The 18,742-nt window shown below is 38.4% G+C and overlaps 1 protein-coding gene across 3 annotated transcripts; it reads right to left on the bottom strand.

Moving 5' to 3' along the window:
- Nucleotides 1–500: 500 nt before the first annotated feature.
- On the bottom strand, nucleotides 501–17,568 carry PLA2G12B (phospholipase A2 group XIIB). 3 transcript variants are annotated; one of them, XM_017656839.3, is made up of 4 exons: nucleotides 17,200–17,568; nucleotides 8,915–9,003; nucleotides 6,679–6,844; nucleotides 501–1,034 (listed from the first exon to the last, which is right to left on the bottom strand). In XM_017656839.3, exons 1-4 carry the CDS (start codon nucleotides 17,450–17,452, stop codon nucleotides 916–918), a joined length of 627 nt encoding a protein of 208 aa, XP_017512328.1. In that variant the 5' UTR covers nucleotides 17,453–17,568; the 3' UTR covers nucleotides 501–915. The 3 variants fall into 3 exon arrangements, with proteins under 3 accessions (XP_017512328.1, XP_017512327.1, XP_017512329.1); XM_017656838.3 differs by having other exon boundaries at nucleotides 501–1,037; nucleotides 17,200–17,567; XM_017656840.3 differs by having other exon boundaries at nucleotides 501–1,037; nucleotides 17,405–17,552.
- Between the last annotated feature and the right edge of the window lie 1,174 nt (nucleotides 17,569–18,742).

Here is an 18,742-nt window from a genome sequence, read left to right as displayed (position 1 = left end):
ACCTTAGTGGCCCTCATCCCTCACAGTGTATCAGAATCACTTGGGGAATGTTTATAAAATGCCTTTTGGTAGGTACCACCCCCAGAGAGTCTGTTTTTAATACTCCTCAGGTGATTCTAATCAACAGTCAGGGCTGAGAAACAGTTTAGGGACTGACCAGTTTCTCACTCCCCTCAGATTTCAGAGAATTTTCCTAACTATCTTCAGTGGCAGTTTTTACCAAGTGCTTCTCAGGTCTTAACATGACTCTACCACCACTTAGTAACTGGGAATATCAACTGGAATAGCTCACTGAAGGAATAATAAGACCTCAGAGACCTAACTCCATCCAACCTCCACCTCCATTGACCTTAATCAGGTAAGCTTCTGAACTCACTCACTTGTTCTTATCTCTTCAGCACTAGTGGGAACAACTGTTATCATTGGTGGAACTTACCAGGTTGTATTCTGTGCTTGTCTAAGTGAAATGGAAGCATGCTGGTGATAATGGAATTCATTCCTTTTCAAATTTTCTATGAGGTACACTTTATTAAACATGAGATGCTTCTGGCAACTGGAGCATGGACCAGAGGAAATCCTAGCCTCCCAAACGGTTGGGCTCTGCAAAATTTCATTTATGAATATAATTATCAAGTCCAGGAATCCCAGTATTTTAGACTTTCCACCATGAACTAAATTCCCAGATAAATGTGTCTTGGTTGGGAAGCCTTCAAATCACTCCATGTCTTTTTTCCAATTCTCTTCAAATGATGGGAGTCACTTTTTCAGCTGAAGAACAATGTAGAACACTGTCTCCTTTCTCCTGCTTTGTGGTATCCAAACTTATGAAAGAAAGATGAGACATGTCTGCCATACTGTCATCTCTGAGACTGACAGCTGTGGTGTCCTCAAAACCAGGAAGGAATCACCTTCTCCTCATAACTCTTCTTTCTCCTCTTCTGCACAGATGCAGGCTGCCCGTTGGCTATTCATAAAGGGTCGGCAGCCCAAGGTCCATACAGTATTGAACACAGTATCAGCCAGAGAATCACAGGCTACTTGAAAAAGATGAAGAGAGAGATACAGGTTAATATACAAGACTACCACAAGTAGTAGTTCAATTAATTTTAAAGAAGCAAAATAGTTCCAAGGATGACATGATACACAAAAGAAAGTAGAGGTGGTGCTCCAAATACAGAATTAAAAAGGAAAAGCATATTTAAGAGAAGCTTTTTCAGAGAAGCTTCCATCCAGTCTAGTAAAGCAGAATAGACTTTGGGGTGCCCTTGTTTTATGGACCTCCAGGTCAAAACCATGGTTAGCCATCCAAATTTTCCATGCCACTATGATCACTCCATGGGAAATCTACCATTTTTGCAGAATACTCCCTCAGATATCACTTTGTTTCCTGTAGTTTTCCCTATTCAAGTGTGAGATGGATAACCATTCATTCATTGAAAAAATGTGTGTGTGTGTATTGTATGTGCTGGTTAGCCACTCGGTTAGGATCAAGGATCTCACCATTTGGACATAGAGGTGGACAGGATAGACAGGTAAATAAAGAGCTACTACACCATGGTGGAAGTAACACCAAGGTAGAGTGGGAGCCCACAAAAAGGGTCTCTATTCCTTTGGAGGAAGGGTTATGAGGGCAAGCATCTCAGAATGCCTTCCATTGGAATTTGGATAGGGATTGCACTGAATCTGTAGATTAGATTGCTTTGGGTTAGTATGGACATTTTAACGATATTAATTCCTCCAATCCATGAGCACAGAATACATTTCCCTTTATTTGTGTCATCTTCAATTTCTTTCATCAATGTCTTATAGTTTTCAGAGTACAGATCTTTCATTTCCTTGGTTAGATTTATTCCTGGGTATTTTATTCTTTTTGATGCAATTATAAATATAATTGTTTTCTTAATTTTTCTTCCTGATAGTTCATTATTAGTGCACAGAAATGCAGTGGATTTTTGTATATTGATTTTGTATCCTGCAACTTTACTGAATTTGTTAGTTCTAACAGTTTTTGGTGGAGCCTTAGGGTTTCCTATATATAAGATCATGTCATCTCCAAATAGTGACAGTTTTACTTTTTCCAATCTGATTTGGATGGCTTTTATTTCTTTTTCTTGCCTAACTGCTCTGGCTAGGACTTCCAATACTATGTTAAATAAGAGTGGTGAGAGTGGGTATCCTTGCCAAGTTCCTGGTCTTAGAGGAAAAGTTTTTAACTTGTCTCATAGAGTATGATCTTAGCTGGAGACTTGTTATTCATGGCCTTTATTATGTTCCCAAAATGGGTTCCCACAAAACCTATTTTGTGGAGAGTTTTTATCATAAATGGATGTTTAATTTTGTCAAATGCTTTTTCTTCATCTATTGAGATGACCATATGGTTTTTATCCTTCATTTTGTTAATGTGGTGTATCATGTTGATTGATTTGTAGAAATTGAATCATCCTTCCATCTCTGGAACAAATCCCACTTGATTATGATGTATGATTCTTTTATGTATTATTGAATTTGGTTTGCTAATATTTTGTTGAGAATTTTTGCATCTGTGTTCATCAGGGATATTGGCCTGTAATTTTCTTTTCGTGTGGTATCCTTGTCTGGTTTTGGCATCAGGGTAATACTGACTTCATACAATGAGTCTGGAAGTGTTCCCTCCTATATGTTGGAAGAGTTTGCAAAGGATTGGTATTAATTCTTCCGTAAGTGTTGAAATAATTGAAATGGCCAATCAATTCTTCTTAAATGTCGAAGCCACTTTAAAAGTGAAGTTGTCTTGTCCTGGACTTATATTTTTTAGGAGGCTGTTGTATTTCCATTTTCGTTTGACTGAAGATAACTGATTTGCCTTTTGATTTCTTCTTTGACCCATTCGTTGTTCAGTAGCATGCTGTTTAATCTCCACATTGCTCTCCCCACTTCTCTTGAATATTGTACTGGAAGTTCTAGCCAGAGCAATTGACAAGAGAAAGAAATAAAAGGTAGCCAGTTTGGAAAGAAAGACAATATGCAGATGACATTATCTTGTATATAAAAAAGCCTGAGGAATCTATTAAGAATTTATTAGAACTAATAAATGAGTTCAGCAAAGTTGCAGGATAAAAGATCAATGTACAAAAATAATTGTATCTCTATACATTGTCAATAAATGGTCTAATAATAAAATTAATAAAACAATTCCATGTATAATAGCATCAAAAAGAATAAAATACTTAGAAATAAAAGAAGTGTAAGATTTGTGCTCTGAAATCTATAAAACATTGTTGAAAGAAATTAAAGAAGACCCAAATAAAAGGAAGGACATTCATTAATCAGAAAACATAATTTTGTTAGGATGGCATTACTCCTCAAATTGATCTATGGTTTCAACAAAACCCTACAAAATTCTAACTGCCATTTCTTGAAGCAATTGACAAGTTGAACCTAAATACATATAGAAATGCAAGGGATCCAGAATATCCAAAACAGTCTTTAAAAAGAACAAAGTTAAAGGATACTTCTTGATTTTTAAATTTACTACAAAACTACAGTAATAAAGACAGTGTGGCCCTGTTATAGATGAATGGAATAAAATTGAGAGTCTAGAAATAAAACTATTTATGGTAATTAACTTTTGACAAGGGTGCAAAGACAATTTAATGTGGGAAAGAGTAGTCATTTTCAATAAATGTACAGAAACTGGAAACCTATATACAAAAGAATGAAGTTGAACCCCTTTCTTACATCATACACAAAAATTAACTAACAATGGATCATAGATCTAAATGTAGAAGCTAACATAAAACTTTTTAGAAGAGAACACAGGAGTAAATCTTCATGACCTTGGGTTAAACAAAGTCTTCTTATGTATACCACCACAAGCATAAGAAATGAAAGAAAAAAATAGGTAAATTGGACTTAGTTAAAATGTACAACCTCTGTGCTGCAAGTGATATCATCAAGGAAGTGAAAAAAACAACCCACGAAATGAAATATTTGCAAAGCATATATATCTGATAAAGGACTTGTGTCCAGAATATGTAAAGAAGTCTTACAACTCAATAAGAAGAAAGAAAATAGCAATTTTTAAAAGGGCAAAGGATCTGAGTAGACATTTCTCCAAAGGGGATATTTAATGGCCAATAAGCACGTAAATAAATGTTTAATATCATTAGCAATCAGAGAAATGTAAATAAAAACTACACTGAAATACCATTTCACACCCACTAGGGTCTATAATCAAAAAGACAAATAGTAACAAATATTGGTTAAGGATGTGGAGAAATTGGAATCTCAATATATTCCTGCTGGGAATGTAAAATGGTGTAGTGATTTTGGAAAACAGTTTGTCATAAAATTTCCATATAACCCAGAAGTTCCCCCCACCCCCCATATACACTCAAAAGAAATGAAAAATGCCTCCAGAAAAACTTATACATAAATGTTCATACTCGAATTATTCATAATAGCCAAAATGTAGGAAAAATCCAAATGTCCAACTGATGAATGGATAAAGAAAACATGTCATGTCCATATAATGGAATATTATTCAGCAGTAAAAAAGAATGAAATACTGATACATGCTACAACATGGATACACCTTATTAAGTGAAAGGAACTAATCACAAAAGACCATATATTTTCTGATCCCGTCTATGTGAAGTTCCAGAATAGGCAAATCTATAGAGGCAGAAAGCAGATTAGTGTTTGCCTAGAGCTGGGAATGGGATAGGGTACAAATGCTAATGGCTATGGGGTTTCTTTTTGGAGCAATGAAAGTGTTCTAAAACTGAGTGTGGGGCTGACTGCATATCTCTATGAACATATTAAAAAATCTTTAAATGGTTGAATTTCATAATAGGTGAATTATATATTAATAAACCTATTTCAACAACAACAAAAAATGAATGATCAGAGTGTTCCAATCAGAGGGAATTGCAGAGGCAGAAATATATGGGCTATCACACTATTTACAATAGCCAAGATATGGGAGCAACCTGTGTCCATCAGTAGATGAATGGATAAAGATGTAGTATATATACAAAATGGAATGTTATTCAGCCATAAAAGGAAAACAAATTCTACCATTTGCAATAACATGGATGGAGCTAAAGAATATTATGTTCAGTGAAATAAGCCAGGCAGAGAAAGACAAATACCAAATGATTTCACTCATTTGTGGGGTATAACAAAGCAAAACTGAAGGAACAAAACAGCAGCAGACTCAGAGACTCCAAGAAGGGACTAGTTACCAAGGGAAGGGGTGGGATATGGTGTGTGGGGAGGGAAGGAGAAGGGGAGTAAGGGGCATTATGATCAGGACACACAATGTAGGGAGGTCACAGGGAAGGCAGTATAGCACAGGGAAGACAAGTCATGACTCTGTAGCATCTTACTACACTGATGGACTAGTGACTGTAATGGGGTGGGGGTGGGGGACTTGATAATATGGATTATTGAAACCACAATGTTGCTCATGTGAAACCTTTGTAAAATTGTATATCAATGATACCTTAATTTTAAAAAACGAAAGATGAGGGCCATCAAACCAAGTATTTCAGAATGGCGGAAGTCAGAGGAGAAATCAGAAAGTAATGGCTGGAGGGGTACTCTAGAATTGAGTAAGAAAGGACTATGTTTGTCATATTAAGGAGTTTGGGTTTATCCTGAGGAAAAGGAACCTACTGAAGGTCTTACACAGATTGTGGAAGGCCTAGATTCATCTGGTATAAAAATATATCTGGTGCCTAACAGGAGAATAGATTGGATGGGACCCAGAGACTGGACTACTTTGCAGTAACCAGGCAGTGGTATATCAGATATATTTAGGAGAAAGAATCAATAGGATATTGCTTGGAGGAAGTACCTTGACATGACCCTAGATTAGCAGCAGGTACTTTTTCACCTTCTGCAAGAATAGAGTGGTACTCCCTTTTACAGGGTCTAATTAATTATTCATATTTTCAAGCCCTCACACATTTACTTTGGAAATTCCCTGTAAACATTGATCTATGAACAAGATCTACAATTTTTTCTACTGCCTACTTTCTCAGTGGCATGGGGCCAGTTCTTTATAAGCCTGAATTTCAAACTTTACCATCTAAAAATTATAATGCTAATACTTGGATGTAATGTTCTGACTTCCAAACCCAAAGGACTAAATCTTTTCCTAAGGTGATTTAGGAAAAAGAAATTATAGAATCAGCACTGGAAACTAGGTTTCTAAGCAGTTGTTTAAAAATAATCTCCCTCAAATGTATATAGAACTTTATTCAAAAAAAATATAGGTTTTAAAAATTCTTTACCCAACTGAGAACAAAATAAGAAAAAAGGAGTTTAAACCAAACCAAGTAGTCCTAATACAGAATAACTCCTGATGTGGAAAATGATTTAATCGTGGAATGGATAACTAAAGCCAATTGGGCAACTCTTCCTCCAGTCTTAAAGGATAGATTTTTATGTCTCTGGGAAGCGCTTGGTGTGGCCCTGCCCGCCAGGAGTGGCGCCAGCAGCTCCTGGGCAGGGCAGCAAGAGCTTCAGTGACAGAGAGCCCAGAATCTCCCTTCATCTTTCTTGCATTTTTCAGTGTTCTCTAAAGGTCAGTGAGCTCTACTGGCCTCTGAGTAAAGGAGCTGTGGCTCCATTTCTGTGTGAAAACAGGAACAAAACTCTCTGCTCACAAGTAGATTCCCTTAAAATATGTACCTTCCACGTTGGAGACAAAGCCCAGACTCCGCTTAAGGTCAGAGCAGATCGAGTGGAGGCACCATCGGAATTTTGCATCACAGCGATACTTGTTGGCACCGCAGGTGTCGTAGCAGACATCCAGCTGGTTGCAGCACTTGGTCATTGCTGGAATGCCCAGGTCCATCTGCGTAAAGAAAAGGAAGAAAACGCCACGTTTAGACCAACGACCTTAGGCAACCTTGCCCACTTACGACTAGCCAGTTCTCAAATTCCTGTGCAGTGTTCAGATCAATTCAGAAACACCAGTGACTTCAGAGAATAACATCAGGTTGACAGTCACTGAATGCTAGGTTTCAATTATGATTTCATTAGTAGTTTAATAATTCTGAATGGCCCATTTTTCTTATTTTTCTTTTAGATGTTAATAATTTTCAAATTCACAGGCCACTACAGTGATGAAAATAGAGATCAGGAAAGAATAGAGATCAGAAGGTTAGTCAAGGGGGCAGAGCTGCAGGACTTCCAAATTGAACTAAAGTCTGTTATGTGAGATTTTGTTTGAGCAAAGGATTTGAAGTCTCAAAAGTATGAAAAATTAAGCGTCAGTTCATCAAGAGGTCACCATCATTTATTAGGGACTCATCCCTACAGCACTGTTTTAAGGGTATGTGTAGGTGTCTGTATATGTCAGGACGCAGAGTGGGGTGTAGAACACATAGTTCCTGACCACAGGGGGACAATATCTAACACACATACACACACTTATTAAGTATCCTATGAACAACTGTAAATATTGTGGCATAAACAGAGTAAGTTCATAGAATGCCACACGTAGAGTTATCAAACAGGAATTTTATTTTGGGAAGATTATTAGAGATGAGAGTAGACTTAGGATATCGCAGGTAAGGAAAGGAAATAATGAGCAAATCATGTGAGCAAGTCAATTCTTTGTTTAGGCTTTGAAGGGTCTTAGCAGGGATACAGATACATATATTCCTATTTTTAATTAGGGTCTTGACTTTCAAAGTAACTAGTTAGGTTTGATAAAGACTCTTGAGCAAGGAAGGGACATGATAGAACCGGTAATTAAAGGACACTTACTGTTCTATGGTAGATAATGACATTATCCCCAAAATAGAGTGCATATCACTTCCATAGCCTCTAAATTGATATCAAGTAAAATATATTAGCGAAAAATATGTGGTTTCTGTAATATAAATTTATATTTGAAAAGATTGGCTTTCTTCTGTATCCATCACATCATGATTGTGGACGTGGACAAGGCTGGACATTCAGCTGGGCAGCTCGTGAAGTGCACAAGTGCATCATGTTAAGGGGGCACCTTCCCACAAGACATCATAGATTGTATATTTATTAAGCAAAATGCCTGGCCAATGGCAGTCAAAGTTCCTTTTCTAACAAAATCAATATGTTAAGATAAACTTCTGATGAATGGAAGAAAACTATCTTGAGGAAAAGAGACCTTTTTCCAGTTTTCACAAAAATGCCACATGGGTGGGCAGCATTTTAGTTAGAAGAACAAACATGCTGCTTAGAAAATTATTACAAAGCAAAATCTTTTGAATCAGCAGAAAAGTGAAGTTTAGCCCAGTTAAAACACAATTCAAAATCATACTTTAGATATGAAATCCCTCTACCTACATTTTACATAAACCTCTTTTCTAAAGTGAAAAAGGTAAAAGGGCTTCCAAAAGTACTTAAAAGAAATTAATTTATTACTTGTTTTTAGAAGAGGACAATAGTTTGAGAAATGGTCAGCAGTGTGATGGTGAATGTTTAGCCAGCAGCCGGACGTGGGGAACAATGCGTGTGGATGGGTGTGTGTGTGCAAATTTCTATGGTGTTAACACTCCAACAGAGCTGTTTTGATGCTACCCACATGTAAATCAAACACTTGCAAGAGTCCTGCCAATATAACAATCAGCTCTCAAAGGCTAGCTACCACCAGCCCTCACTGGTAAGTCTCTTATATGTGGCCCATTAAGAGTCGGCTGATGTTGGTAGTGGTGATTTCAAAGTTCATTACCCAAATGGCTTATCTGAGGGACAGCTGCTTCTGAGAAAAGGAAATCAAATATTTTGTAAAGTATCTCCTTTTCTGTGTATCTGATTTAAAATACTTAATTACACAGCTCAACTATATCCCATAAGTGATCACTTCCATCAGTGATAACTCTTGGATTTGTTTTAGTTAAAACCAGTCAACTAAGAAAAGAATGGTGATGGTACATACACTTTCTGGTACCTTGAGACCCAGGAAATAGGAGCTGCAGCCGTTGGGTTCCTGAGGCTTATAGCCAGGTCTGGGCATTGGTGCCTTTCCTAGCAGGGAAAAAGAGGAAAGAAGCAGGAAGAGATATTTAGAAATGAAACATTAGGGAACATTCATCAAATAAAAATTATCAAAAATGCATATTCAATTTTTCTTTTAAAAGTCATTTTTCCTCACTCATATCCGTAATAGGAGGTGCTGATGGTGATGATGATGATGTCATCATAAAAGAGTAGTAACCTTTAGGGTAATTTAGCATTTTCTCCTAATGTCAAACAATTTATGAGCATTTATTTACTAACAATTCTAACATTTCTCGAGTGCATGACCTTGAAGATAAGGTCCATGGCAAAAGCAAACTAACTCAAGGCTTCTGACTACTCCCTCCTGGTGATGGCCACACACCACACACAGAAAAGGAGAGCATTGCCTGACACACACTGAAGGAATCAGAATCATAACAGCGCCTCAAAATTTTTTCAGAATAACTTGAAGGAAATTTTGTTGATTCCAGAAATGTAGGCAAAGCATTATTGACCAAAGGGCAAGGAAAACACCCCTACACAATATTTCAGGCATTTGTTTCATAGAACTAAGTAGAAATTATCCAAAAAGCTTTGAATGTCTTGGTTTCTCCTACATGGCTTTTGAGTTTTTTATAATCTTGCAAATATGTAGAGAAGTTGTCAGTTGTATCAATGGTAGTCATCATAGATAACCTTGACCTGAGATGAACTCAGGGCAGTCTTCGGCAATGAGTATTTTTATCCCAATATCCAAATAATGAAAATGGTGCTAAGTCATTTAGCAATGGGGAAATGACTTGCCTATGTCAAGCAAGGAGGAAAACAGAATATAAATCCAGATTTTGTATTTGTCTCCAGAGCCCATGGTCTTTCACCACATTCCTTTGCCTCGTTTTAGGAGATACAACACAGAGCATAAGATTGAGGGGAAAAAAAGCTAAGAATTATTCCTTAGAGTGAGGCACATGGCTATTCTTTTTTCTTTCTTTAACTTTCTCCTATCAGATATTTTTAATTATTTTGTATTATGAAATATTTCAACACTGAAGAAAAGTGAAAGAAACAAACACTCATGTACCCACTACAAGAACGTAATAAATGTTAACACTGACAAACTTGCTATAAATACTTTTTTCTGCTTAATTAAATGTTACAAGTACAGTTGAAGCCCCCTTTGTGCCCCTCTTTCTGTTTTAATTTTTAAGTACTAAGTTTAGGTACTAAGTTTATACTTTAAATCTCTCCCTACTTGTCCCTAAAATTTGTTGTAATTGTTCTTGAACCTTTACAGCTTTTACAGTCAATTTAGTAAATTCTACAAGAGATATTACAGGATTTTGGTTGAAAATACATTGACTTTATAGATTAATTTGGAAACAACTGACTTTCCATCTTCCCAAACATGGGCATAGCATAATAGCTTGCTATTTACTTGAGTCTTCTTTAATGTCCTTCAATGCAGTGTTACAATTTTTTCCATATATTTATATTATAATATATATATTACATTATTCAGATACTTAAACAAAATAGAAAATCTCATTAAAAAATCCAGAAGTAAGGATCATAAGCCTGGTATGGTAAATTTGTACTTCTCTGAAACCAAGCTGGAGCTTCAGCCAATACATCTATGTTACCAGCAGCAGGATGGAAGAAGGAGGTAGAAGGGTCAAGGTTCCTCTCTTTAAGAAACTCACTCCAGAATGTTGCATAATTACTTCCTCTTATTACCCTTTGACCAGACCTTATCAAATGGCAACACCTAGTTGCAAAGTTGGGCTAGGACATGATGTCTTTATTCAACAGAGGCATCCATTGGCCCAGCTTAAACTTGGGAGAGGGGCTTATTACTGTAGAAAAGGAGGAGGACATTCCTCCCAGCAATGCACAGGGTTCCAGTTTCTCCACATCATCACAGTTTCACTATATATATATGATTATCAGATATAACGTATCCAGCTGTGAATTATGTATCCTTATCCTGCTTGGAATAATCTGAAGACTTGGGTTTCTTTCACCCCTGGAGAATTCACAACCAGTGTCTAAATATTTTCTTCTCCTCATTTTACCTAGTTTCTCCTTACGGGCAGCTCTTGTTAATTCTTTCCTCATGTATCTTAACCTCTCTTTTGTATTTTCTGTCTTTTTCTCTGTGTACTAAATTTTGACTAGCTTTATCAAATCCACTTTCCATTTTATTAATTCTCTCTAGGTTGACTAATCTGCTATTCAACCCACCCACTGCATTTTTTCTTTAATGACTGTAATTTTCATTTTTTGAAATTCTATTTGATTTCTTTGTTTAAATCTGTCTATTTTTATTGAGTTCTGGGGTTTTTAATTATTATGTTTTCTAGTCCTTTTATTTCTTCAGTAATTTCAAATGTTCTCATTGTATTATTTTATTATCTCCAGGCTTTGGGATGCTAAATCTTTCATTTTTTAATGTCTAATGACTCTCCCCCATGGTGGATTATTTTTTCACACAGTGTATAGTCTTTTAGTAAGAACTCATCTTCAGAAGGTCTTGTTTCTCTAAGGAATTCCTGTGGCCTGACTAATGTGCTACAGAGTAGTTTCTCAGTGGTTTTTGCTGCAGCTCTAGGACTTTCCAGACCCTTGAGACCCTGCTAGTTTTCAGCTTGGGATACTCATACCAGGCCAACTATGTAAATGCAGATTCCTCACCTGTGCACAGAATATTCTGGGGATAATGGTTTTTTAGTGGGAGTTCTCTATTCCTCTGTCAAGCCTCAGCCCCACATGGATGGGAAGCAACTTTGCTACTTCCTCAGAATATTGGGTAGATGTTTTCTAATACCTTTTAAACAGACTAGGCAGCTCCTGAGGGACTAAGCTTTGTAGACTGTTTCAACTTCTCAATTCTTACAAATGGAAGTTAATTTTCCTCTCTTTGTATGCACATTTAAAACCCATTCCTCAACCCCTAGAGACTACATATGTTCCAGATTAAAAACTCTAAAGGCCATGGCAGTGTCAACCCCTCATACTACATTATTTTTGCATTTACTCATCATTTCTGGAAATTGAAAGTTTCCTTTTATTTCATTATAGCTTGAGTTTGTGTGTGTGTGCACATTAATGTTTCATTTCCACCCGACGTTCCTTGTGGTACAGTACTTGTTGACAGAGTCTGCCAGCCCATCAATAATCCTTGCCTTAGTTTTCAAAGTTCTTGAGAAATATCTTACCATTGATGCTGTACTAGCTTGTCGTGTGTGTATGTGTGAACTGGAAGTGGAATGGGTGAAGTATATTAATTCATATTAGTAATCAAATTATACATATAAAAGTAATCACACTACGCCACATGATTAAGTGTGTATTGTCTCTTGGAGGTGGGATTGTGGTGATTTTATTTTTTCTTTGAGTTCTTTTACAAATGTTCTACACATACTAGCTTTATAGAAATCAGGGGGGAATTCATGAAGAAACACATGTATAAATTTGATGATGAAACTTATCTCTTTAATAATTTTGCTGATAAAAGGCTTTTTTTGCAGCAGATTCAGTGCAGTTTCCAGGAATACCCTCTGCCTTTTTTGCACTGATAACTAACAGAAGATAAAATTCTGATATCCCAGTTTGAAAGGTAATGAAACACCAGTTACTAGACATGTCCCCCTTGGTCTGCTATTGATGGAGATTATTTTTTTTATTGTAGTTGATACTTAATGATAGCTGCAGAAATTCTGTTTAGGAATGAAGCTTGAAGTATAACTCCTAAGAAAAAAGGTTATGGCTTGAGTTTACGTAGAAATAATGTACTGTATCTTAAGTAGTTTTGAGTTGTGTTGAGTCTTTACAGTTTGAATGTTGTTTGAGTCTAGGCATCAGTAATACACCATGTCTACAAATTAATTTTATTTTCTGTTTTTTTTCTACTTATAGGAGTAAGAGACTGACAACTTGATCCTGTAGTCAAGGGCTGGCAAATGATGGCCCAGTTTCAGACCACTGCCTGCTTTTGTATAGCTTGCCAGCTAAAAATGGCTTCTATATTTTTAAATGTCTAGGGGAAAAGGTCAAAACAAGGATAATATTTTGTGACATGTGAAAATTGTGTGAAATTTAAATTTATGTGCTCATAGTATGTGTTACTAGAGTACTGTGACACTCATTTATTATGTATTAGCTATGGCTGCTTCCACAGAAAAAAATAGCAGAATGTTATAATCTTGATATGAGGATGGTTCTGCACAAAATAAAAAAATTCAGAAGCCGTAAAGAAAATAATTGACAGATTAGATCTTATGAAAATTAAAATCTTCTAAATAAAGTAAAACATCATAAAGCATGTAAAACACTTAAAAGACAAATGAGAGAGATATAGGAGGAGAGTTAGCCATGAAACCCGAGTTCTACACCTAGGCTTGTACATGGGCTGTTAGGCCCAACCTGTTTTTAGTTCTGTTACTGAAAAGAACCATGAGAACTTCTGGGGCTTAATCACCCAGGTCAAGGGTTAAGTCTTCCCAGGAGGGTGTGTGCCTTCTCCCTCCCCAGCTGTCTCCTGCGGAAGAAGCTCTAGAGGCCTAGTAAGGAATCAGAGTATTTTATTGGAAATTGTGTGCTTTGTGTACTTCCAGAAACACTCAAATACAGAAGAGTAAATACATCAAGGGAACAAAGTAGAACTGTGACAACTTTACTGAATAAACTCTATTTCAGTCACTAAAACAGATTAAATCACTGCATGGGGTAGGTGACAAATTTGTCCCGGTTTGCCTGGGACCATCCCTGTTTTAATACTGTAAGTCCCATGTCCCAGGAACCCCCACCACTTCTCTCCCAGTCCCCAGCGAACCAAGAGAGCTGGTCAGCCTAGTACAGGAACAATATTTGCCTCTAAGCCAGTAACCATCTTATTTGTTCAGGTTATAGATCCCCTTAGGAATCTGATGAAGGCCATGAATTCTTACCCTGGAAAAATACACAAACTCACAGGTTCATAAAATTTTGCTCTAAGATTTGAAACAGATAGAAGGTCTCTTGGAAAAAAAACTGATTATTTAAAGATACATTTTTCCCTAGAACTAAACTCAAGAAGAAACTCATCTGAGGTCCTTTTATCAAACTGTGACAGTGCACAATATCTTCAATCATTATTTACCAGACACAGAAACTCTGCTCCATAGAAACGTCCTCCAGAGACCTTCATAAAAGCACAGAACACTTAAATCATCACTTGATGATTTCTTCTAGAAGCTGAAAGGATGTTGTCCAGTCACTGAGATTTCTGTGTTTTTTTTTTTAAATGTTATGTTGAAAGAGAAGTGGAAGAATCTGCATGCATAGTTAACCTGTTCACCGGCAATCTTTCTCATAACATTTATAAAATGCGTTTGGTATATGCCATACTCCATACACAGCACTAATTCATTATATCTGTTGTCTTTAATTCTTACAACAAACCTGCAAGGTAGGTATTTTTTATTTTATTGTTAACATTTTTTATAAACATGAGGAAGTAACAGTTGAAAGACTTAGGTAAGTTGCCCAAGGTCACCAGCAATGGAATTCCCCACCACCACCTGTCCCGAGTCAATTCAAACCCATGATTTTTCCATTACTAGTATTTCTCAAAGTCTAATTCAAGGACCACCTGTGCATTTCTAGGGTCCTACCACCAATCAGAATCTCTGGTTCTTACCTCAATTGTGCTATGTCTGCTTTTAATATGTGTTGAATCTCACTATATGTATAGCTTGATTCTTTGACAAGTACACATTTGAGCGCTGACATGGAAATGAATTGGTGTATATAGGAAGTAGGGACAGCAACACCGCTAAGCTACTGTGGGCTACCAGGGTACAAACATGCTTTCGCCTGTCTGAACGACCCAGGGCTGAGGTTCTCCAACAGCAACCTCTTAAGTAGTGTTCCACACAGTGGCTGCACTTTGTAATCACTTGGGAAACATTAACACTGATATCTGCATCCAACCCACGGATTCTGATTTAATTGGTTTGGGTGGCAGGTGTTTTTAAAACTCCTAGGTGATTCTAAGCGCAGGGCTTGAGGTAGAGAACCACTGTTTTAAGTACCTATCAAATAGAAGTTTTGTATGGTAGACTAACTGTTGCTAAATTGTTCCATCTGGTCAAAGATTGCAGCCTTTAAAGCATTTTTTTTCCTCCCCGGTGTCACCTGAGGACTCTTAGAAATGCAAATCTTCTTGCCCCACCTCAGACCCACCAAGTCAGAAACAAGAGAGGTGGGGGCCCAGCGGTTTGTCTAAAGCCCTCCAGGAGATTCAAAGCACAGGTGAGGTTGAGAGCCACAGCTTTAAAGAGAGAACAGAAGCCTTGTGTGCATAAGAAATGAATCACGAGGCAATATAAAAAAAAAACAGAGACCCACTTATTTTTTAGGTGTTATCTGTTGGAAAGACTGCTTGATTCACAATCAACTTGAGAAGATATTTTGTACTGTTAAGGAGCAGCCTCCAGGTTCCCAGCTCCGCTGAGTTCGAGGTAACAAGGCTTCACCCGCTATTTCCTACATGTTTTTCGGGCCTCTCCTTGAGCAAGTTCTTTTTAGCAGAGTGGAGTTATTTGCCTTTCTGCAATCTCTCTGTTGACTGTTCCCATCCCCCACCGTGGCTGATGACATCAACCCTGCCCAGGTAGAGGCTTGCAACCAAAATCTGCTGAAATTTTTTAATGCTATTTTGCTAGAGAAGGAAAAGTGGGGCTTGATTCTTGTTTTCCTAAAAAATTCTTGGGGTTATCTATTTACTAAACAACAGACCTAAGTCTTGTGTTGCTTCTAGGAAAGAAAACAGCACTTGTATTGATCAGATATCTTAAGTGAGTGCACCCCTTTCCTGCCCCATTTCTGCAAAGTGGATGAGCACAGTCCAATGACAGGTAGCTCTGCGTTTGTCCCGCCCACACTGGCCAGAGACATGGCTGGGTGTCCGCGTGGGTCCTGGCGTAGACTAGGCTTTTCATCCTATGGAATCTTCATGGGGCAGGTTTTTTCTTTTCAGTATATCTGTTAAAACTTCTGGACTACAAATATTTTCTTTCTACAGCAACGGTTAATCATTGTTTCCTAGCCACACTCAGTTTATAAGGAAGCAACTTCCCTGCTTGAAAGTAAAGACACCAATTGGTTGAGTCCAGCAAGTAGTAGCTTTTTTGAGTCTCTCGAACCTGAGTTTTATCTGTTCAGTGTTTTCCTGGTAGGCTAAATTGACTCACTGTTTTCATCTCTAACCCCGTGATGAAATGTTTGATAAACTAAGTCATAAAACTAGTGCTATATGAGACTGTGTGTGCTTTCAAAAACAATTTCACTCACGTTTGGAGTTACTCCCTGCCTCCTAGCTTCGAGGTCCAGGGCTCACATTCTGCTCCTATTACCTTTCCATCCTTGAGGGGAGCGAGGGAAGAACTGGCACCAGGGACTCCCCTTTGGCAGCTGGGTGTGCGCCTGGTCCCAGGCACCCTCTTTACAACTCAGGCAAGGGAGTGCTCCTACCTATTCACAGTTCTGTAGCTGATCCCAGGCCTGAGGGACAGTCCCAGGCCCTCACAGCCCCTGATCCCTGATGGGCTGAGGCGCCTGGCAGCAAGCCCCTCCTGTCCACTGTCGGCCTGCCATGGCCGATTGAGGTGCAGTCCCAGGGACAGTTCCCTCTGGAAAGTCAGGCAAATTGATGCCTATCTGAGATGGATAGAGCCGAAGGGAAGGTACAAGCTCCATTAGGGAAACTGGGAAGCCATGTTCAGACATAGCACAGAGTGACTGAGAAAGCTGTTTGACCCCCTGGCAGATTTTCTCAGAATGTTTCTTACAGACCTCTCATATTCCTTCTCCTCATCCATGCTGCATTTCTCTACCTTGCCTCACAACAGACTCAACAAAATGGTCCCAGGGAATCCGTCTTGCAAAGCTCTTTGGAGTAGGCCAGGTAAAATACAGGGAGCTCAGTGAAATTTGTATTTCAGATAACCAATAATTTGTCAGTATAGGTGTGTCCCAGATGTTTAAATGTATCAACAAATTATTGGTTGCTTATTTGAAATTCACATTTCACTGAGTGTCCCATATGTTTATTTGCTGAATCTGGCAACCTTACCCAAGAGGTGAATGACAGGAAAAAGTGCATGCATGTCAGATTGTGACCCTGCTCCAGCAGTTCACAGGTCCACCAGTAATCATTTTTTCAGGAAGAGAAACCTTACTCACCGTACCGGCACCTGTACTGACAGACTCCATTTTTCCCTCCCAGCAGCTCCAGAAAGGAATCAAAGTAGCTGTTGACAGATTCAAAGCTGCCCCGGATGTGCCGAAGGCCCCAATCAGAATAAGACTCCTCCGCATCAGGGCTGGTGCCACTCTGAGTCAGGCCACCCCCGAGGCTAAGCCACAAAATCAAGAAGCCAGCAGCCACCTTCATCCTGTAGCCAGGTAGGTACTGAGGCCTTTCTTCCAAGCTCATCCAGTGTCCTAAGAAGTCCAGGTACACAGCCCACCAGCCAGATGACAGGCAGAACTGCAGTTATCTGCAGCACTCACTCTGTGTGTTCCCCAAAGGTGGACTTTAAACGCAGCTATGGAGGTTGGGATGAGATCAGGGCAATTAGAAAGGGCAAAGGTTAGGCAGTAGGAGGGCCTGTCTGAGGGATGGCCAGTGAGAGAGAACCCTTCAAAGTGGATTCCTTGGCCCCGGAGGAGGGAGATGGTGGCCAAATTCTAGGAGGCATAAGCAATGGAGCAATTGGAATTCTACCCCCACCCAGCTTGTTAACTTATTTATCAGTTACAAGTCTGGTCTTTCACGGCCATCCTCTTGATGTAAGAGCTTGTCCCAAGGTTGTAGCCCACATTTAAGCCAATCACCTGCACGTGTCTCTAGGGAGGTTGGAGAGGCTATATGAAGGGCTCAGGAAACCCCCAATGACGGTGGGTTGATGTGTTGCCTGTACCAGTGGTCAGGATTTTATTTGAGCGTGCTCTAAATGTGCATGAAGTGAGCATTCAGATTCGGGATTCAGCTTCTGTTTTGGTCCCTGCTTGGCTCTCACACCCAGTCCTCTAATCTGACAGAGCTCCTAATTGTAGCCCTCCTAGTGCTGGGGGATTTTTGCCTCTTTAATTAGTATTTTTATTTACATTTTGGAAGCATCTGATATTTCCAGATTGCCCACAGATAGTACTATGGGACCTCAGTTCTCCTAGTGTTGTTTTGTGGTAAGTTTCTTAAAAGGTAGAGGATTTATCAGAAATACTGCTTAAAATTTTAGGCTCTATGACTATTGACTGAAGTCTAGTGTTTTGTCATCACTTTTCATTTATGTTTTGCTTTTAGTCATCTGTGAAATCACTGGACTTTAAAAATTATATGTTTCTGGACCAAATGAGTCATTTAGCTGCTCTGTCAAAAACCTGGAAGCCCCATAGAAAATAAGAAATACGTTTCTTCATTTTATATAAGAAATATATTTGTCTAAAGACTCAGACTCTAGAAAAGGTAGTAGTTATAAAAAATCTCAAATGAACAACTGCCACTGATATTTTAAATCACCTCTACTTTCTCAAACCACCATATGTGTATGTGTGCATGTGTATTTTTTTTTCCCATACAGTGAGAGAGTTCTATATCATAATCATTTGAGAGGTGAGAAAACTGAGATAGGTTAGAAAAGGTTAAATGACTTGGTCAAAGACGAATAGGCTACATTGATAAAGCTGGCATCGGGCCAGCTAAATAATTTGTGGGGAACAGTCA

Source organism: Manis javanica, chromosome 7 (genome assembly GCF_040802235.1).
Source record: "Manis javanica isolate MJ-LG chromosome 7, MJ_LKY, whole genome shotgun sequence".
Classification (NCBI taxonomy): Eukaryota; Metazoa; Chordata; class Mammalia; order Pholidota; family Manidae; genus Manis; species Manis javanica.
This window is presented reverse-complemented; position numbering and strand designations above follow the sequence as displayed.